Source organism: Pelophylax lessonae (genome assembly GCF_965119305.1).
Source record: "Pelophylax lessonae genome assembly, chromosome: 5".
Lineage (NCBI taxonomy): Eukaryota > Metazoa > Chordata > Amphibia > Anura > Ranidae > Pelophylax > Pelophylax lessonae.
Window position 1 is genome coordinate 28,242,068 of NC_138772.1, and position 22,896 is coordinate 28,264,963.

At 44.6% G+C, this 22,896-nt stretch overlaps 1 protein-coding gene across 1 annotated transcript; it reads right to left on the reverse strand.

The window, feature by feature from the left end:
• Nucleotides 1-447: 447 nt before the first annotated feature.
• Nucleotides 448-21,027, reverse strand: LOC309555860 (fucolectin-like; the record flags this gene model as incomplete). The annotated part of the gene is made up of 3 exons (XM_082258028.1): nt 448-719; nt 6,254-6,539; nt 20,955-21,027. The coding sequence occupies 3 exons, from the start codon at nt 21,025-21,027 to the stop codon at nt 542-544; spliced, it is 537 nt and encodes a 178-aa protein (XP_082114154.1). The 3' UTR covers nt 448-541.
• Between the last annotated feature and the right edge of the window lie 1,869 nt (nt 21,028-22,896).

Genomic DNA, 22,896 nt, shown 5'->3' on the forward strand with positions numbered 1-22,896 from the left:
TATATTTTTTTAAATGTCTGCAAATATCGGACAATACCGATATCCGATGTCCAAAATAACGGCATCCGTATCGGCAATAAAAAAACGATATCGGTCGATCACACTAGTTCAAACCCTTATACACTCCATACATAACTTAAAACTAAGATTTGGTTTCGGATACACTTTAAGGGGTCTACTTCTAAATATTTTCACATTGGACTCACACAAATTTCACCCAACATTTTTCTAAATGGATTAAATTGTGAAAATATGCAAATCCGGGGTTAGGGCTGTGTGAATTTGGGGTGAAAACATTTAAAATTAGACCCCTAAATTTAACTCATTAAAAATAATAATAATAATAATGACAGGCATTTCTGAAGACTGGACATTTTGTAGTCAAGAATACAAGGCGTCAAGTGGAAAACGTCCTCCTGCAGCTGGTTGGGAAAATTATAGATGTGTCATTTTTTCAGGGGTCCTAAGGATGTATTTTTTTTTTTGGATATGAAATTTGATGATGAACTCGAATATTCCTTCTGTTATGTTCTTCTGAGGTTTACCAGCAGAGCTTATTCTTTGACTCTTCTTGAGAAACAGAGTCACCATAGACCTCCACCTCGCACAGGTGAAGGTATTCACTGCGCCCCGGGATCACCACGCTGAGGTATTGACCCTCCATCCCATTACAGCAGAACGTTGTCACAGGATCAGAAACGCTGGTGAGCTTACCGCATCTGTTGAGAGCAAATAAAGACCGACACAATGAAACAGCAAATGCCACTCGTTCACATACAGAAGATTTCTAAAATGGGTTCATTAACCACTTCTGGACCGGTAGAAATTTCCCGCCTTAATGACCAGGCCATATTTTGCGATTCGGCGCTGCGTTACTTTAACCACTTTATCACCGGAGGTTTTTGCTGTCTTACGTCTGGGCCACTTTTTGCGATTCGGCACTGTGCGAATTTAACTGACAATTGCGCGGGCATGCAACGCCGTACCCAAACGAAATTTACGTCCTTTTTTTCCCACAAACAGAGCTTTCTTTTGGTGGTGTTTGATCACCTGTGCGATTTTTATTTTTTGCGCTATAAACAAAAAAAGAGCGACAATTTGGAAAAAATAATATTTTTCACATTTTTTTATATGAAATTCCCCCAAAAAAATGTAAAAATCAAAATTTTTTATCATTTTAGGCCAATTTGTTTTCTGCTACATATTTTTAGTAAAAAAAAATCGCAATAAGCGTATTTTGATTGGTTTGTGCAAAAGTTATTGCGTCTACTAACTACGGGATAGATTTATGCCATTTTTGTTTGTTTTTTTTTTTGTTTTTTACTAGTAATGGCGGCATTCTGCAATTTTTAGCGGGACTGAAACATTGCGGCGGACAGATCGGACCCCTAACTGCCATTTTTTACACTTTTGGGGGGACCAGTGACATTACTACAGTAATCAGTGCTAAAAATATGCACTGTTACTGTAATAATGACACTGGCAGGGAAGGGGTTAACATTATGGGTAATCAAGGGGTTAAATGTGAGCCTAGGGGAGTGATTCTAACTGTCGGGGGGCGTGGCTTCTGAAATGACCATAAAGACATGTGATCCCGAATAGAAAGATCACAGGGGCTCTGTGATCATTCCAGAGAGAAGAACGGTCGGCTGTGTTTACAACATCTGACTGTTCTTCTCTCTCAGCAGGGGAAAGATCGCGGGTGTCAGGCGGCAATCAGAGCCGCCTGCTCCGTACATCAGCATCCCAACTACCTAGTGGGGGCAGGAGTATACCTATGTCGATTTGCGCAGCAGAGCCACATTGCCGCGGTAAAAAGCCGCGGCCGTTCGGGAACCGGTTGAAACATACATCTCCAGAGATCACTAAATGAGGGCAAGCTCTGCTGACTTCCATCATCCAATCATGTGCAAGAAAAAATGCTTTTTTTTTTCTCTCGCATGTGATTGGGTATTCTTTGTAAAGTGATTTACTAAGCTCTGGAGCAACTGCACTTGCACAGTGTATATGCCCTTAGTAAATCAACCCCATCGCATCTTAAAATTGATCTCCAGGATCACCAAGAATTGTTGTTAAGAATTTCTTTTGTCATTGCACAATAAAAATGGCCACCAACAGAGCTTTTAGGCCTCGAGGCAGATATGTGTAAAATTAACGCAACTTTATATGCGATCAACAGCGCAAGCTCAAATGCTAATTGATTCTCAAATACAGTGCAAGTGAACAGGGCAGCCATCAGGGGGGGACAGCCCATACACATGTAGGGGGCCCGGGCATTCCGAGGGGCCCAGGCCCCAACCAACGAGATTGAGTTGGTGCTGTTGTAGTAAGTAGCAATTGCTAAAGCAGGGCGGCTGCAGAGTACGCCCATGCAGCTGAAGGGACGTCGCTTTGCTGGCTTGGATTTATTTTCATATATTAAGTTGTAAGAATGTTAAAATAGAAGTGGGTGCACTGAAGGACTCAGTAGGATAGCCAGAGGTCTGGCCCTGCAAAATGTTGGTGGTCAGGCCCGGAGGGGCCCAGGCCTAAAGCTGTGTAAGGGGCCCCAAAATTTCTGATGGCTGCCCTGCAAGTGAATACCAATAAAGTGCTCTAAACATATGAACAATTAACCACTTTGCGACCGTTTCACACAGATTTACTGCGGCAGGGCAGCTCGGCTGCGCATAATCACGTACATGTACGTGATTATGTGCACGCGGTCTCGGGGTCACGCGCGCCCCGCCAGAGCCGTGCTCCCACTGTGATTAGACACAGCGGGAGCCAGAGCACTGGAGGAGCGGGCACGATCGCCGCCGGCCTCCCGCGATCTTTGGGGAAACTGACAGGAGAGCCGTCTGCCTATGTAAACAAAGCAGGCGGCTCTGCTGTCACACAGGCACAGTGAGATCATGTGTTTCTGTTAAGCTGAAACACCGATCTCTGTGTATGTGTCACAGAGCCCCCCCCCCCACCCCTCTCCACAGTTAGCAAGCACATTTAGGAGCACACATAACCCCTTGATTTCCCCCCAGTGTTAACCCCTTCCCTGCCAGTGTCATTTATACAGTAACAGTGCATATTATTTAGTACTGATTACTGTAGTAATGTCACTGGTCCCCAAAAAGTGTCAAAAATGTCAGTTGGGGGTCCGATCTGTCCGCCGCAATGTCGCAGTCCCGCTAAAAATCGCTGATTGCCGCCATTACTAATAAAAAAAAAAAAAAAAAAGTCTAAAAATCTATCCCGTAGTTTGTAAACAGTATAACTTTTGCGCAAACAATTAAAATACGCTTTTTGGGATTTTTTTTACCAACAATATATAGGTGAATACAAATTGGCCTAAAGTGATAACAAAAAATTTTTTACTGGAAATGTTTTATAGCAGAAAGTAAAAAATAATGTGTTTTTTTTTCCAAAATTGTCGCTTTTTTTTTTATTTATAGCGCAAAATCTATAAATCGCACAGGTGATCAAATACCACCAAAAGAAAGCTCTGTTTGTGGGGAAAAAAGGATATCAGTTGTATTTGGGTACAGCGACGCACGACAGCGCAATTGTCAGTTAAAATAACGCAGTGCCGAATCGAAAAAGTGGCCTGATCATTAAGGGGGTAAAACCTTCCGGAGCTGAAGTGGTTAATAAGTGCAAATAGTATATAAATAATAAAATCCACAAGCAAAAAAACGGAGCTCCCGTGTGGTTTCCCGCACTGTGTTGGGGAGCCGCACAACACCGGAAGAGCTAGCAACAGTGTACATTCCAGCTAGTGTGCAGAACAAGATGACGTGCATGTCAGCTTGACGCGTTTCGGCACAAACAAGACGTCTTTCGGAAGCTGAAGCTATTTTTATTATTTTTTTTTGTTTGTGGATTTTTTTTTATGTAATGACCCTATTGGGGAATAACTATTTTATCCAATAAACCATTTATTTATTTTTTTTTTACGATACTACACCACAAGGATTTCGCTTTCCTCTCTCTTTGTTTTTTTGGATTGCCCTACACAGTACCCACTTAGTAGGAGAGAACTCCCTGGGAGGACAAGCTGAGAATCGGCATCTACATTACGGAGATTGAATAAGCCTGTTTTGATCTCTACTTGTCATATGGTAAGAGGGATCAACTCCATCTGGTGAGTGTGAATTGCTGCCATTTTTCAACACGGAGGGTGTCACCATCACTGTACCCAGGAATATCTGCACTGTGTGAAGATAGTGTTCACTTGGTGGGATATCCTTAAAGGATTCAGTATAAAGTTACTGTCGGACTTTTTGGACCTTTATATTTATATTTTTGTCACCACGTTTTTTTGTTCTTTTGGGGAGTTTTCATTTTATTCATTTTATTCACTTGCACTGTATTTGAGAATCAATTAGCATTTGAGCTTGCGCTTTAGATTGCATATAAAGTTGTGGTAATTTTACACATACTGTATCACATGCTCTTTAGTGGCCTGCGGCAGCAGCAGCTATAATTGTTGCACATTTAACCTTTTTTTTCTTTGGCGCGATTAGAATTTTTTAGACAACTATATTGATACGAGGCAGATGATCGCTAGGGATGGGCTGAACACCCCCCGGTTCAGTTTGCAGCAGAACTCATGAAAATAGGAAAAGTTCTAACCCGAACGGCCCACCCCATTGAAGTCTATGGGAGCCGAACAGGAGAAATCAAAAGTCCCCTGTTTAACTACTTTAAAATTATCTTTATTTAGGAAGTCAGATTTACATGTAACAGCACCTTGTCTATATGCAAACATTTTTAGGGGCATTGTGTGGAGGGGGGGGGGGGGGTACAGGGCTAAATTGTGGGGGGAGGTTAAGGGACTGCATTGTAGGGAGGGAGTTAGGAGCTGTATTATTGGGGGGGGGGGTTAGGGGGCTGCATTGTGGGGGGGGGGGGGGTTAAGGGGCTGCATTTTGGGGGGGATTAAGTGGCTGCATTTTGAGCGGGGGGGTTAAGGGGCTGCATTGTGGGGGGTTAAGGGGCTGCATTGTGTGAGGGGGATAAGGGGCTGCATTGTGGGGGGGTTAAGGAGCTGCATTGTGTAAGGGGATAAGGGGCTGCATTGTGGAGGGGTTAAGGGGCTGCATTGTGTGTGGGAGGGATAAGGGGCTGCATTGTGGGGGGGTTAGGGGCTGCATTGTGGGGGGGTTAGGGACTGCATTGTGTGGGGGGGTTAAGGGGCTGCATTGTGTGGGGGTTAAGGGGCTGCATTGTGGGGGGGGGGTTAGGGGCTGCATTGTGGGGGTGTTAAGGGGCTGCATTGTGGGGGGTTAAGGGGCTGCATTGTGGGGGGGGTTAAGGGGCTGCTTGTTGGGGGGGTTAAGGGTAGTGATCGACCAATTATCGGCAAAGCCGATATATCGAGGACCGATATGCACTTTCCCTGATATATCGGAATTGGCCCCTGAGGTTACCGATATTGCCGATATTTCGGGAAAGTGCTTGTACTGGAGTGATGCCTGTAGCTAGAGGCATCACCCCGGTACTGGCGTCCATAGCCGACGGTCAGCTGACTTGTAATGACAACCGATGCGGCTGAGAAGTCTCTCGGCTGTTATTACAAGGAGCGGGAGGGGATGTCCCCCCTCTCCTCCCGCTGCCTTCCGCGGCTCGCCCTTGTCTCCCCTCCCACCGGGGCAGCCTGCACGGCCGCCGAAGACCCCATCAAAGCCGCATTCGGCTCTGATCGGGTCTCCATGCAAAAACCCGGAAGTGATGTCATGACATCACTTCCGAGTATTCGGCGCCAAATTAAAAAAAAATGACAGCATTCAAAACAGCCAAACTTGGCGTTTTGAATGCTTTTAAGTGCAGAGGAGGGGTTTGGGGTCTTTTAGACCCCCAGATCCCTCCACAAGAGTACCTGTCAAGTGATAAAAATAAAAATACAATTTATTTTTAAATGTATGAAAATATCGGCCGATATCGATATGCAATGGCCAAAATATCGGTATCAGCAACAAAAAAACTATATCGGTTGATCACTAGTTAGGGGCTGCATTGTGGGGGGCGTTAAGGGGCTGCTTTGTGGGGGAGGATAAGGGGCTACATTGTGGGGGGATTACAGGGCTGCGTTGTGTGGTGGGGTTAAGGGGCTGCTTTGTGGGGGAGGATAAGCGGCTGTGTTGTGGCGGGGGGGGGTTACGGGGCTACATGGGGGGGGTTACGGGGCTGCTTTGTGGGTGAGGATAAGGGGCTGTATTGTGGCAGGGGGGGTTACGGGGCTACATTGGGGGGGGGGGGGGTTACCGGTGGTACTCACACTGGGTTGTTATTGTCTGGAGAATTTCCAATTCGGACCTCAAGACCTCTCATCCGCTCCAAACAGCAATCCGACCGGCCAGAGACCACAACAGTATTCACTTTTTGTTTCTGCTTCATGTCTAGCCTCCACCAGGGTGACGGCTCTGCATTTGTGTGACTACAGAAGCCATGATACCAGTTCAAATCTTTCCCACCATCAATGGCCTTGTTAGCGTAACCTATAGGCGTAGCGCCCTGAAAGGTGGAACTCTGCGAGGCTTCCCCAGATCTGGCGATATTAGTAGCTGAAGAAAGAAAAACATATTCAATAACTATATATTTCAGGGTCCACATGTAAAAAAAATGTTGCATAAATGTAACAAATATCTGCACAGCTGCAATGAAACTTCAAGTTTTCTTTGTAATATAATGATCTCCTGTTTTCAAAGCGCCATCTAGTGGCCATAATGTGTTTTTTTTTTTTGTTTTAAAAATACTTTCCAGTGGTTCTAAAGGTAGAAGGTTTTTTTTTTTATCTTAACCAATTCTGGACTGGAAGGTTTTACCCCCTTAATGACCAGGCCATTTTTTGCTATTCGGCACTGCATTACTTTAACAGACAATTACGTGGACGTGCGATGATGTACCCAAATAAAATTGATGTCCTTTTTATCAACAAATAGAGCTTTCTTTTGGTGGTATTTGATCACCTGTGCGATTTTTATTGTTTGCACTATAAATGAAAAAAAAAATGACAATTCTGAAAAAAAAACAATATTTTTCACTTTCTGCTATATAACAATCCCAAAACAAATTTAAAAATCTATTTTTTCCACCTTATAGGCCAATTTGTTTTCTGCTACATTAAAAAAAAATCCCAATAAGCGTATTTTGATTGGTTTACGCAAAAGTTATCACGTCTACTAACTACGGGAAAGATTTATGTCATTTTTATTTATTTATTTATTTTTTACTAGTAATGGTGGCGATCAGCGATTTTTAGCAGGACTGCGACATTGCGGCGGACAGATCGGACCCCTAACTGACATTTTTGACACTTTTGGGGGAACCAGTGACATTACTACAGTAATCAGTGCTAAAAAATATAAAAAGTGCTGAAGTGCAGGTGAATAGCACTTTTTATAATCATGGGACACCGCCACTAGGTGGCAGTCTTTAGTGAGGGCAGCAGATTCACTCACTTTTTTAGGTCCATAGCGTGGGTCAACCCTCATTTATCAGTGCTAAAAATATACAGTTACTGTACTAATGACTCTGGCAGGGAAGGGGTTAACACCAGGGGCAATCAAAGGGTCAAATGTGAGCCTAGGGGATGCTTTCTAACTGTGGGGGATGGACTTGCTGCATGAACACAGAGACCTGTGTTCCTAAATAAAAGGAACACAGGAGCCCTGTGTTCATAACTGACAGAACAGAGGTCTGCTGTGTTTACAACGGCAGACCACCATTCTGTCTCCACTGGGAGCAATCGTGGGTGCCCAGTGGCAAATGCAGACGCAAGACCCGCTGATTAGCCTCCTCTGTGGCAAATGGGCCGCGCCTCCACCCCCGTTAGTGGTCCCGCGAAGCGACGTACAGGTACGTCATTTTGTGGGATACAGCAGACCTGCCACTGTAAAACTACGGCGGCTGGTCGGCAAGCGGTTAATCAAGGTGAAAAGGCTCTACATGTATTTACTGGCAATAACCTCACATTAGTGTTTATCGGGTAAACAAGCCACCATTTCTCATGAATACCCCCTCAAGTCTAATTACTATCAATAAATAGTTATTGTACTATTCCAGGCAAATTTTAATTTTTTTACGATCACCTTTAGGTAACTGCTCTGACCCCTTTTGATATGGAAAATGCAACTCGTCTGCCTGATGTGTTAGGCCATAGATAATGGTCTACAGTGCACACCTTTGTACATATTTAAAATTCTGTATATACAATATCTTACATATGTAGCCCCCTCCTAGGTAGGGGCTAGTGAGAGAGTATAGTTTTTGGCTCTGTCTGCCTATCAGAGGAGCAGCAGGGAAATCTATATTGCTTTCTGCCTACCTGCACACAGAGCAGGATCTGTTAGTGAGGTCTGCTCATAGTGCTCAGTGTGTGATTAATTGGGTCTAGAGAGTGTTTCAAACTGGTCCAATAGAAAGGCATTTGGAGGAAACCTGACCAATGGATACATAGGATTTGATACAGTCCTGGTGATTGGAGGAGACCGGCCGTCTCGTGCATTCTGAGATACTGTATAAAAGCCAGGAGCACATGTGCTGCGAGGTCTTTGGCTGGTGAGTAGAGTCCAGGAGGGAGGGTGGCGGCTGCCTCCTCCTCTGTAGCAGCGGCAGGTGGCATCAGGAGGTCATCCTGAGGGCCCGAGGAACGGAGCTGAACTCAGAGGCCCAGGAAAGCTGACTGAGGGGGAGACACTGGAGACCCTAGAAAAACAGTATCGTAAATACAAGGGATTGTGTCAAGGGGCCTGACCTGAGGGGGGCCACCCAGGAGTAGGATAGTCAGTGGACGGGTGTCAGTGTTCAAGAAAGAGGATACTAGGAGAGTGTCCTGAAGATAACTTTAGTACATCAAGTCATCTGGATAGAGACTTAACCCTAAATTTACCTAAGTGGCAAGGTGGATCAACAGCCTGGTTGTATTAAGAGATAGATGTCCCCCAAAGTCTTTTGCATAGTTAATCTGGAGTATCCCACTATTCCCTTCCCCCATCCCTAACTTATAAATAAAACACAAAACAACTACATACTCCTGGACTAATTATTGACTGAGCCAAGAAGTAAAGTGATAGACTGTGAATGTCAAAGTTGCTAACGGTAACCCAGGGGGACCCGAAAGTGTGAAAATCCGGCAGTCCTCAAGGGGGCAGTGCTACACATAAATTATCCAACATGGCTCGGATCCGGGTCATGGCACCAATGTACTGATGTAGCAGTGAGATGATGATTATTTAATTATTATAATTCAAGTTATTTCCGCAGTAATCTGTTCTTCCAGAGAGTCGCATTTATTGAGTCCCAGCACAGAAGAAAGTTTACAAGATATTTGCAACAGATGATGAAATCTAACAATTTGTAAATATTACAATGAACAGCAGCCTTCAGAGCCCCATTCGTCCAAGCATACTGTATATTAGCAAGCATAGAGACACTACAATCCAGCATAATATGCATCTATATAGCTTCCATGCATGCAATAATATGTATTATAATCTAGACCTGTGCTCTCATCTTAATATAGAAAGAATGAAAGAAAGAAAGAAAGCCTGCTTACCAAATTGCATTAACCACCCCTATGGACCTTTTTACTATCCTTTTCAAGTCTGATTTACATTTTACAATCCCCTGTAAGTATCTCCTCTGGCCCTTTTGATATGTAAAACGCAACTTGCCTGCCAGCTGTGTTAGGCCATAAATAATAGCCTACAGTACACACCTATGTACATATAAAAAAAATATTTGTATGTATTAACCACTTGCCGACTGCCACACGACTATTTACTGCGGCAGTCTGGCTCTCCTGGGCAAACCGACGTAGGGCTACGTCGCTCTCCCAGGAGCCTCTAGGGGGCGAGAGCGCGCCGCCGGGGGCGCGCTCCCGCCCCCGCTCGTTCCCGCACATCCCCGCGCGAGTGACCGGCGGCTCCGATGTCCGCCGGTCACTCGCGATCTCCCGCTGGAGAGGGAGAAAGGCAGGCGGCTGATGTAAACAAAGCCGTCTGTCATTCTCCCCGATGTAACTTCAGAGACTACACGATCCTGCTATGTAGGATTGTATGTCTCTGTTGTTACACCACAAGCCACGCCCCTTTACAGTTAGAATCACGCCCCTAGGGACACACTTAACCCCTTGATCACTAATAAAGTTAACCCCTTCCCTGCCGGTGTCATTTTTACAGTAACAGTGCATATGTATAGCACTGATTACTGTAGTAATGTCACTGGTCCCCCCAAAAGTGTCAGAAATGTTAGTCAGGGGTCCGATCTGTCCGCCGCAATGCCGCAGTCCCGCAAAAAAAATTGCAGATCGCCGCCATTACTAGTTAAAAAAAAAAACAATAAAAATGACAAAAATCTTTCCCCTTAGTTAGTAAACGCAATAACTTTTGGCAAACCAATCAAAATACGCTTATTGCGATTTTTATTACCAAAAATATGTAGCAGAAAACAAATTGGTCTAAAATGTTCAAAAATTTAGATTTTTACATTTTTTGGGGGGTGAATTTCAAAATGTGAAAAATATTGTTATTTTTTCAAAATTTACGCTCTTTTTTTGTTTATAGCGCAAAAAATAAAAATCGCACAGGTGATCAAATACCACCAAAAGAAAGCTTTGTTTGTGGGAAAAAAAGGACGTCAATTTAATTTGGGTGCAGCGTCGCATGACCGCGCAATTGTCCGTTAAATTCACGCAGTGCCGAATTGCAAAATAGGCCCTGGTCTTTGAGCAGCCAAATCCTCCGGGGCTTAAGTGGTTAAAATATCTTACATCAATTATCCAACAATGTGTAGCATGTGGGCTTTAAAATATAAAACTGAGGACCCTTTTTTTTTTAGGTTTGTATAGAATGGAGAGGGATTAGAACCCCTGTCAGGTTTTAGCCACTTGCTGACCGCCCAATACTAGTTTTACTGCTACAGGGCAGCAGCTGTGCGCCGGATCACGTATATACAGTAGGGGAAAAATAATTATTTGATCCCCTGCAGATTTTGTAAGTTTACCCACTTTCAAAGAAATGAAGGGTCTATCATTTTTATCATAGGTGTATTTTAAATGTTAGAGACAGAATATCAACCAACAATACAGAAAAAAAACACAATACAAATGTTATAAATGGAGTTGCAGTTGAGTGAGTAAAATAAGTATTTGATCCCCTACTGACCAACAGTAATTCTGGCTCCCACAGACTGGATACAGTAGGTGCTCATGTGGTACACAGGTTAGTCCTCTTAATTTAAGATGTTGCTCCTACCGACAACTCGTTATGTGTATAAAAGATACCCGTCCACAGAATCTTTCTTCCATTCAAACCTCACCATCACGGGCAAGACCAAAGAGTCATCAAAGGATGTCAGGGACAAGATTGTAGACCTACACAAGGCTGGAATGGGCTACAAGACCATCAGCAAGAAGCTTGGTGAGAAGGAGACAACTGTTGGAGTGATGTTTCGAAAATGGAAGAAATACAAAATAACCATCAATCACCCTCGGTCTGGAGCTCCATGCAAGATTTTGCCTCATGTGATGAGGATGATCATGAGAAAAGTAAGGGATCAGCCAAAAACTACGCAGGATTGAAATCCTGCAGTGCCCGCAAAGTCCCCGTCCTCATAATGGCACATGTACAGGCCCGTCTAAAGTTTGCCAATGAACATCTAAATGATTAGGAGAAGGATTGGGAGAAAGTGTTGTGGTCAGATGAGACCAAAATTGAGCTCTTTGGCATTAACTCGATTCACCGTGTTTGGAGGTAGAAAAATGCTGACTATGACCATAAGAACACCATCCCTACAGTCAAGCACGGAGGTGGAAACATTATGCTTTGGGGCTGTTTCCCTACTAAAGGTACAGGCCAACTTTGCCACATTGAGGGGCCAATGGACGGGGCCATACATTGTAAAATCTTAGATGAGAACTTTCTTTCCTCAGCCAGAACACTGAAGATGGGTCGTGGATGACAATGACCCAAAACATACTGCCAAGGCAACAAAGGCGTGGCTCAAAAAGAAGCACATTAAGGTAATGGAGTGGCCTAGTCAGTCTCCAGACCTAATCCTATAGAAAATTTATGGAGGGAGCTGAAACTTCGAGTTGCCAAGCGACAGCCAAAAAACCTTAAGAATTTAGAGAAGATCTATAAAGAAGAGCGGACCAAAATTCCTCCTTAGATGTGTGCAAACCTGGTAACCAACTACAAGAAACGTCTGACCTCTGTGCTTGGCAACAAGGGTTTCTCCACCGACTACTAAGTCATGTTTTACTTGGTGATCAAATAATTATTTAACTCACTGAACTGCAACTTAAGTTATAACATTTGTATCATGTGTTTTTCCTGGATTTTTGGTTGATATTCCGTCTCTATCATTTAAAATACACCTATGATAAAAATGATAGACCCTTCATTTCTTTGTAATTATTTTCCCCACAGTTACATAGTTACATAGTTAGTGAGGTTCAAAAAAGACATCAGTCCATCCAGTTCAACCTATGAGGTGTGTGTGTGTTTGCTGTTAACCGTACATTGTATACCCCTGTATGTTGTGGTCTCTAAGGTGTCCATCTAATAGTTTTTTGAAGCTATCGATGCTCCCTGCTGATACCACTGCTTGTGGAAGAGAATTCCACATCCTTACCGCTCTTACAGTGAAGAACCCCCTACGTATTTTCAGGTTAAACCGCCTTTCCTCTAGTTTTAGTGAGTGGCCACGTGTCTTATTGTATCTCCTTTCTCTGAATAGTTTGTTCCTTATGCTAGGGTCACCAGTACAGTATTTGTACATTGATATCATATCCCCTCTCAATCGTCTCTTCTCCAGAGAGAATAGGTTCAGTGCTTGTAGTCTTTCCTCATAGCTGATGTCCTCCATTCCCCTAATTATTTTTGTTGCCCTTCTCTGGACTCTCTCCAGTTCCAGCACATCCTTCCTGAGGACCGGTGCCCAGAACTGGACAGCATACTCCAGATGTGGCCGGACCAGAGTCTTGTAGAGTGGAAGAATAATCTCTTTATTTCTGGAGTGAATCCCCTTCTTGATACATCCCAGTATTCTGTTGGCTTTGCTTGCAGTGGCTTGGCATTGCATGCCACTGCCAAGCCTGTTGTCTACCAGTACCCCCAGGTCCTTTTCCATCTTAGATTCACTCAGAGGTTCCCCCCCCCCTAGTGAGTAGCTTACTTTCGTGTTTCTGATGCCCAAGTGCATTACTTTACATTTTTCAACATTAAACCTCATCTGCCATGTAGTTGCCCACCCCATTATTTTGTTCAGGTCCGCTTGTAAGGTTTCCACATCCTGCATAGAAGATATTGACCTGCTTAGCTTAGTATCATCCGCAAATACTGAGATTGTACTCGATATCCCCTCCTCTAGATCATTTATGAATAAATTAAACAGGATTGGTCCCAGGACAGAACCTTGGGGGACCCCACTTTCACAGTATATGTGATCCGGCTCTTCTGGGTAGGGCGAGTGCATGCGAGGTGATCACACACAGCGGCAGCCCAGTGGCGGTAACTGCGGACTCAATGTCCGTCGGCACCTGACGATTGTTTAGTACACAGGCAGAACAGCGATCTTCCTATGTAAACAAGGCAGATCTCTGTTTTATCAGTAGGGAAGGCATTGATCCTGTGTTCCTGCAAAGCAGGGACATGAATCCATGCCTTCCCTTAGTAAAAGCACCTCCCACACAAAGTACACAAAATCACTGGCTAGGCACACATTTAACCCTTTGATCGCTCCTGATGTTAACCCCTTCCCAGCCAGTGTCATTAGTACAGTGACAGTGCATATTTTTAGCACTACTATATATATATATATATCTATAAAGTGCGCTGTTGTAAATAAAATTGTGAAGTGTATATCAAACACTTATAACACATAACATTGCCAATACATGCCACCATACAGTATATGGCTAAAAGTGCAAATAAAGAAAAGTTATATCAACAAAGTCCAAATAAAATGATATGCTAAAACAGGTGGAGACTCAGTCGTTTCCAAGTGCTGCATGCATCCCCAATGTGCTAGAAAAGGTTGAATTGACTGCTTACCAGACCCACAAGGGTCAATGAGCATGTAAGCGGGTGTGGGATGGATCCATGGACCAAGAACCGAACAACGCCTCCGAGGTCGCGGATGGATATAAGGAGTGGAAAGGGAAGGACTCAGCCCCCGTTCACACTGGGGCGACCTGTCAGGCGACCTGGTCGCCTGACAGGTCGCCGTAGGTCGCCTGCCATACAGAAGCTATGGACCCGTTCTAATAGGAGCGACACAAGTCGCTCCGACTTAGAAAAAGGGTCCGGAGCTTCTTTGGGGCGACCCGGAGCAACCTGCATAGACTTCAATGTTATGAAGTCCGTGCCGGCCGCTCCGAGGTCGCGGGGCGAGCAGCGCGCCGCGACCTATGAGGTCGCCCAGCGAAGTAGCGTCGCCCCAGTGTGAACGGGGGCTAATAGTGCATTACCTCTTTATAAAATCATATTTATTAGGTAAAAACCCTTACAGACGAAATCAGAGATGTAGCACGGTTCTCGTAGTGGCACGGACCGCCTGCAGTGCGGCCCGTGCGTGCTGACTCTCTACCCGGCGCGTTTCTCCTGATTAGGCGTCAACTGGGATTGGAATACTTTATATATATATTGTAGTACTTTTTCTCCCCATATTCAGGGAGTTTCAGGAGCAGCAGTTGTGATTAACCACTTGCAGACCGTTTTTTACTGTGGCAGGCTGGCTCGGCTGCACAAACCGACGTAGTACTACGTCGGTCACGCGCGTGGTGCTGGGGGGCAAACGAAGGCGCGCCACTGCTGGCACGCTACTGCCCCTACTAGGCAGCAGGGATGCCGATGCACGGGGCTGGTGGCTCCGATTGCTGCCCGCCACCTGCGATCAGGTGAGAGAAGAATGGTCAGCTGTTGTAAACACAACTGACAATTCTTCTCTCTTCTGAAATGATCACAGAGCGCCTGTGATCCTTCTATATAGGATTACAGATCTCTATGGTCATTTCAAAAGCCCCTCCCCCATACAGATAGTAAACACTCCCCTAGGCTTACATTTAACCTTTTGATCACGCCTAGGTTAACCCCTTTCCTGCCAGTGTCATTAGTACAGTAACAAAGCATATTTTAGCACTGATTACTGTAGTAATGTCACTGGTCCCCCCAAAAGTTTCAACAATGTCAGTTAGGGGTCCAATCTGTCCGCCGCAATGTCGCAGTCCCACTAAAAATCACAGATCGCCGCCATTACTAGTAAAAAATTAAATAATAATAAAAATGAAATAAATCTTCCCCCTAGTTTGTAGATGCGATAACTTTTGCGCAAATCAATCAATATACGCTTATTGCGATTTTTTTTACCACAAATATGTAACAGAAAACAAATTGGCCTAAAAAGATGAAAAAATTTAATTTTTTTATTTATTTTTTTGAGAATGTTATATAGCAAAATGTGAAAAATATGTTTTTTTTTTTCAGAATTGTCGCTGTTTATAGCAAAAAAGAAAAATCGCTCTATTTGTATATTTTAGCACTGATCACTGTATTAGTGTCACTGGTTCCCAAAAAGTGTCAAAAGTGTCAGTTAGTGTCCAAATTGTCTGCCACAATATCGCAGTCATGCTACAAGTCATTAATCGCCGCCATTACTATTAAAAAATAAATAAATAAAAATATCCCATAGTTTGTAGATGCTATTTTTGCGCAAACCAATCAATATACACTTATTGGGATTTTTTTTACCAAAAATATGTAGCAGAATACATATTGGTCTAAATTTTGGAAGAAAATTGATTTTTTTTTTTTTTTTTATGCGTTTATAGCAGAAAGTAAAAATATATATATTTTTTTTTTTGTTTTTTTTTTTTTACAAAATTGTCGTTCTTTTTTTGTTTATAGCTCAAAAAATAAAAAAACACACAGGAGACCAAATACCACCAAAAGAAAGCTCTATTTGTGGGAAAAAGGACATATATTTTATTTGGGTACAGCGTCAAACGACCGGACAATGGTCAGTCAGAGGCGGCTCTCTAATTAGGCAAATTAGGCGGTCGCCTAAGGCCTCGCACTCACAGGGGCCTCGCGGCCGCCTAATTTGCCGAGTGAAAGAGCTGCCTCTGAGGCTGGCAGCAGGGATCTCCCTGCCATCAGTACAGTCCCAACTCCGAGTCCCGGCCGGTCTGTAAGCAGGAGAATCCGCTACAATTCGGGGCTGTGATCAGGAGCAGCTCACCGAGGAATGGGGGCTCACTGACAGCTCCGGATCACAGCCAAATACTGGAGCCGCGGCGCTGACACTTCCCCCTCCCTCACAGACCACAGATGGGGGAGGAGAGAGAGCTGCTTCTGCTCCTCCTCCCGCCCTCTCCACCTGTGCTTGCTCCGCCCACACTCCCCGACAGTTTTCTCCTCATAAGATGAGATGTGGGTGGGAAGAATTTGCAGACCAGGAACAAGAAGAGGAAAGATGTCGCCTGAGCCCTTCATTCATCCATCCATCCCTTTCAGTGAGTACTCTGATCTAAGGGGCACCCTTCCTCCATCTCTTTCCATTCCTTTCTTTTTCCCTCCCCTCCTTTCTTTCTTTCTTTCTTTCTTTTCTTTCTGTCCCTGTCTGTCTGTCCCCCTTTCTGTCTGTCACCTGTCTGTCTGTCTGTCCATCTGTCCCCCTGTCTGTCTGTCCGTCTGTCTGTCCGTCTGTCTGTCTGTCCGTCTTTCTACCCGTCTGTCTGTCCCCCTTTCTGTCGGTCTCCCCTTCTGTCGGTCTCCCTTTCTGTCTGTCCCCCTTTCTGTCGGTCCCCCTGTCTGTCGGTCCCCCTGTCTGTCCGTCTGTCTGTCCCCCTGTTTGTCCCTCTGTCTGTCTGTCCCCCTGTCTGTCTGTCTGTCTGTCCCTCTGTCTGTCTGTCCCCTTGTCTGTCTATCTGTCCCCCTGTCTGTCCCCCTGTCCCTCTGTCTGTCTGTCCCCCTGTCTGTCTGTCTGTCTGTCCCCTTGTCTGTCTGTCCGTCTGTCTGTCCCCTTGTCTGTCTGTCCGTCTGTCTGTCCCCCTGTCTGTCTGTCTGTCTGTCTGTCCCCCTGTCTGTCTGTCTGTCTGTCCCTCTGTCTGTCTGTCCCCTTGTCTGTCTGTCTGTCCCCCTGTCTGTCCCCCTGTCCCTCTGTCTGTCTGTCCCCCTGTCTGTCTGTCCGTCTGTCTGTCTGTCCGTCTTTCTACCCGTCTGTCTGTCCCCCTTTCTGTCGGTCTCCCTTTCTGTCGGTCTCCCTTTCTGTCGGTCTCCCTTTCTGTCTGTCCGTCTTTCTGTCGGTCCCCCTGTCTGTCGGTCCCCCTGTCTGTCCGTCTGTCTGTCCCCCTGTTTGTCCCTCTGTCTGTCTGTCCCCCTGTCTGTCTGTCTGTCTGTCCCTCTGTCTGTCTGTCCCCCTGTCTGTCCCCCTGTTTGTCCCTCTGTCTGTCTGTCCCCCTGTCTGTCTGTCTGTCTGTCCCTCTGTCTGTCTGTCCCCCTGTCTGTCCCCCTGTCCCTCTGTCTGTCTGTCCCCCTGTCTGTCTGTCTGTCTGTCTGTCCCCTTGTCTGTCTGTCCCCTTGTCTGTCTGTCTGTCTGTCTGTCTGTCTGTCTGTCTGTCCCCCTGTCTGTCTGTCTGTCTGTCTGTCCCCCCTGTCTGTCCCTCTGTCTGTCTGTCCCCTTGTCTGTCTGTCTGTCCCCCTGTCTGTCCCCCTGTCCCTCTGTCTGTCTGTCCCCCTGTCTGTCTGTCCGTCTGTCTGTCTGTCCGTCTTTCTACCCGTCTGTCTGTCCCCCTTTCTGTCGGTCTCCCTTTCTGTCAGTCTCCCTTTCTGTCTGTCCGTCTTTCTGTCGGTCCCCCTGTCTGTCGGTCCCCCTGTCTGTCCGTCTGTCTGTCCCCCTGTTTGTCCCTCTGTCTGTCTGTCCCCCTGTCTGTCTGTCTGTCTGTCTGTCTGTCCCCTTGTCTGTCTGTCTGTCTGTCTGTCCCCCTGTCTGTCTGTCTGTCTGTCCCCCTATCTGTCTGTCTGTCCCCCCTGTCTGTCTGTCCCCTTGTCTGTCTGTCTGTCCCCCTGTCTGTCCCCCTGTCCCTTTGTCTGTCTGTCCCCCTATCTGTCTGTCTGTCCCCCCTGTCTGTCTGTCCCCTTGTCTGTCTGTCTGTCCCCCTGTCTGTCCCCCTGTCCCTTTGTCTGTCTGTCCCCTTGTCTGTCTGTCTGTCTGTCTGTCCCCCTGTCTGTCTGTCTGTCCCCCTGTCTGTCCCTCTGTCTATCTCCCTGTCTGTCCCTCATGCAAGCACAAATCCTTCTCCTTTTTTGTATTACTATACAGACCAGGATCCCCCAGTTTCACTCCAGTTCTCCTCTACCCATCCCTCATCATCTACCCCCCCCCCTTTTTACCCCCTCCTCCTTCTCCCCTATCCCATGGTTCCCAGTCCCATCCCTCTCCTATTCATCCCATGTGATTTCCACAGTACACATCCCACCCACACAAGCAGCAGTAATTAGATGCTCGGCTTCTGGGTTCTTCCTTAACCTCTGCAAAGGGGGTGAGTGGGGCCTCATGTCTAAATTCTGCCTAAGGCCTCACAAAGCCTAGAGCCGCCTCTGTTGTCAGTTAAAGTAAGGCAGTGCTGTATCGCAAAAAATGGCCTGGTCAGGAAGGAGGGTAAGTGGTTAATTGCTGTCTGTGCCACCCTTGGGGAGATTCACCCTCTCTATTTTTCCTGGTTACCATTTTTACCAAGAGTGAAAGTGAAAGACAATCCCAAAATTTGGGTTGTTACCAGAGCAGGAATAGTGCTGGTGGCAACCAGGGATTCCTTCACTTTGGGGGGATTTCCTCTCACTTGATGTGGCTATGGGACAGGAAGTGATGGGAAAACTCCACAATGGGACACAATAAGGATGGCCAGAAAAAAAATTGGCAGGGGTCATAACCCTCCCTTACTATATCCCAAAAAAAAAAAATGTTGCCTTTAGTTCTACTTTAAGGCCCACCCTTCATACAGCATATACAGTAGGCTTGCGTCATCAACATAAGGTTAAAGTACATGGAGGGGTTATTTTTATTCACTAATTGCTGTCCTCAGAATGTATTCAGACCCTCCTCCTCATTTAGTGCACCATAGTCATTTTTATTTCCCTTTTTACCTTTACAGTATACAGTAAAACCTTGGATTGCGAGCATAATTCGTTCTGGAAACATGCTTGTAATCCAAAGCACTCTTATATCAAAGCGAATTTCCCCATAGGAAATAATGGAAACTCAGATGATTCGTTCCACAAGTCCTTCAGTTTATAGTCTATATACAAAGATTATAGCAATGTGATAGGTTGTGTAACCATAAAATGTCCATCCACAATATGCAGCCTTCCCAAGGGGATTAGAAGCAAAATATAGCAGAGCTACAGAATATAAGAGAGATGAGAGGCGCCTCTAAGTGTAGCAATATGATTACATTTAATGAAGGTTCAACATTTAGCAACTCACATGGTTGATGATTAAAATAGGCACATCTTAGTATGCAGGCATCCGGGGTAAAGCTGTCCACATAGACCATCTTCTGAACCACCAGCTCTCACCACTGTCAGTCTGCAATCGTGACCGGGAAGAATAGCCTGCAGTAGAGTGATCTGAAAGTGAGGCTTTGAATCACTCGTGGAGTGCAGGGGGGAAGGGATGATGAAGATGGCTGTGCAGAAGATGGTCTATGTGGACAGCTTTACCCCAGATGCCTGCATTCTTAGATGTGCCTCTTCTAATCATCAACCATGTGAGTTTCTAAATATTGAACCTTCATTAACCACTTTAGAACCGCTCACAGTAATACTACTGCGGCAGAGTGGTTCGTTATCGTCCAGCGACGTAGTATTAACGTCGTTGGACACTCCCCCTTCTGGGCGGCGCTTGCGCGCCGCCGGAGGCTCGCTCCCGCTGTTTTCATTCACAGCGGGAGTCGGGCCAGGGGAGGAGCAGCGGCGATCCCGATCGTCGGGGATCGAGTCTGGAGATCCGCCCGCTGTGTGTAAACACAGCGGGCGGATCTCCATAGTGACAGGGAGTGACAGATCGGACTGTTCAGCAAAGCTGGACATCCGATCTGTCCATGACTCACACAGTCACCACCCCCCCTACACGTCAGTAAGCACCAGGCATACATTAACCCCTCCCTCTCCAATAAAATTAACCCCTTCCCTGCCAGTGTCATTTTTACAGTAACAGTGCATATATATAGCACTGATTACTGCAGTAAGGTCACTGGTACCCCCAAAAGTGTCAAAAATGTCAGTCAAGGGTCCGATCTGTCCGCCGCAATGTCGCAGTCCCGCAAAAAAAATCGCAGATCGCCGCCATTACGCGTTAAAATAAAAAACACCAAAAATGACAGAAATCTTTCCCTTTGTTAGTAAACGCAATAACTTTTGCGCAAACCAATCAAAATACGCTTATTGCGATTTTTTTTACCAAACATATGTAGCATAAAACAAATTGGCCAAAAATTTTTTAAAAAATTGGTTTTTACATCTTTTTTGGGGGGAATTTCATATAAAAAAATGTTAAAAATATTGTTATTTTTTCAAAATAAACGCTATTTTTGTTTATAGCGCAAAAAGTAAAAATCGCACAGGTGATCAAATACCACCAAAAGAAAGCTCTGTTTGTGGGAAAAAAAGGACGTAAATTTCGTTTGGGTACAGCGTCGCACGACCGCGCAATTGTCAGTTGAAGTCGCACAGCGCCGAATCGCAAAAAGTAGCCTGGACGGAAGACAGCAAAATCCTCCGGTGGTAAAGTGGTTAAATGTAACCATATTGTTACACTTTAGAGGCTCCTCTCTTCATTTTTATACATGACGCTACTTATATATCAAGACATCGCTTGTATATCAAGTCAAAATTTATTTTAAAAATTTGCTTGTCTTGCAAAGCGCTCTTAAACCAAGTTACTCTCAAACCAAGGTTTTACTGTACTATTTTTACCTCCAAGTTTAGGGCTGCAGCACCAAGCCAGACCCAACGACCCGAGCAAAAGCAAAGCCACCAGAGTCTTCATTCTGCAAGAGACATCAGAACACAGAATAAGTGGTCATTCTCAAACAGTAAAATAATACAAACATTTATGGAAATGGAAAAAACACTCGCGCCAATTTGTTTTATGTTTAGAAAAATAGGTTGCTGCTGTGATGAACCTCTATGGGTGGAAAGCTGGGAATTTTTTTGGATTATAAAATATTACATCAACAGCGCATACCTTGTAGCAGAATGGTATGTGAAAATAAGAAAGTGGTGCGTGGGTATCAGAATATATTGGTATTGACACCAATGGATCTACCTGTAGTTTTAGGGATTTGCTAATGCCAATAGCCCTGAAAAATGTACATGTGGTACTAGGTAGTATGGTAATGGTTACCTACAGCATGTGCTAAAATATAGGGGGTATTTTGTGCCACCTATATATTTCCCATGTGCTATATATGAACCACTTATAATAAATACATATATTGTGCATATACTGTGCAAAAATATGACTTAACAGTCGTAAACAATAAACGTGCACACATAAAATCCCGTGTGTTTGCTTAGCCAAATATAAAGTGCTTCAACTGTGCTTATTCCAATTATTACAGATAAAATAGTATATACATTTTTTAAATGAATAAAAGTTCCTTAAAAAGGGGTCCAATAAGACCAAGAATAAATCTTGCACTATCTCTTGCACAATCTCTGCACTGAGCACTTTTTTCTTGGTTTTATTGGACCCCTTTTTAAGGAACTTTTATTCATTTACAAAATGTATATACTCTTTTATCTGTAATAATTGGAATAAGCACAGTTGAAGCACTTTATATTTGGCTAAGCAAACACACGGGATTTTATGTGTGCACGTTTATTGTTTACGACTGTTAAGTCATATTTTTGCACAGTATATGCACAATATATGTATTTATTATAAGTGGTTCATATATAGCACATGGGAAATATATAGGTGGCACAAAATACCCCCTATATTTTAGCACATGCTGTAGGTAACCATTACCATACTACCTAGTACCACATGTACATTTTTCAGGGCTATTGGCATTAGCAAATCCCTAAAACTACAGGTAGATCCATATCTACCAATACCAATATATTCTGATACCCACGCACCACTTTCTTATTTTCCCATACCATTCTACTACAAGGTATGCGCTGTTTATGTAATATTTTATATTACAAAAAAATTCCCAATACAAACATTTGCCTATAATGAAACAACCAATAGGTTAATCGAATGATCAAAAAAATAAATAGAAGAACACCAGGAAGTTCTGAAATCGCCCCCATATCCAGTAAAGGATTTTCTTTTCTTTTCATATTGGTAGGGAAGTTGTTCTCAACCTTATTGAGACCAGGGCCTGGTAAATTCTTCCGAAAACCCTCCACGCCCCACCAGTGATGTAATACCCTCCTAGATAAGTTGCTAGTTAGTGGCTCTCCTGTAATCAGTTAAGCAGCTTGTGATTGCTTTGGGCTATTCTGGACTCTGTGGGCTGCAGGTTTGATTGCTTCCCCTTGTTTTTTGGAGGATTCTAGAACATAGTGGATTAGGAGAGTCAAAAACAGCAACTTCAATATTTATGTGATTCCTGCCAATCCCTGAGAGCGGGTGCCCAGTAGGTGGCTGGAGAGTGCATAAATTGTCTGGGCCCTGAGGACAGCTCTGTTCTTGTTCAGAATGAGAAGTTCCCAGCCTGCCCTTCCAGGCAGCCCAGCTGAAACTATTCCTGTGTTCACCGAGGTCCCAGCTTCTGCTGATCTGGGGGGGGGGGCCTACTTGCTGAGAATTACTGCAACTATACAAGGGTTTTTCTCCTGAGGATCCAGTCTGGATGTCTGTTGGACATTGGAAGGAGACATCAAAGTATCAAGGGACACTGTG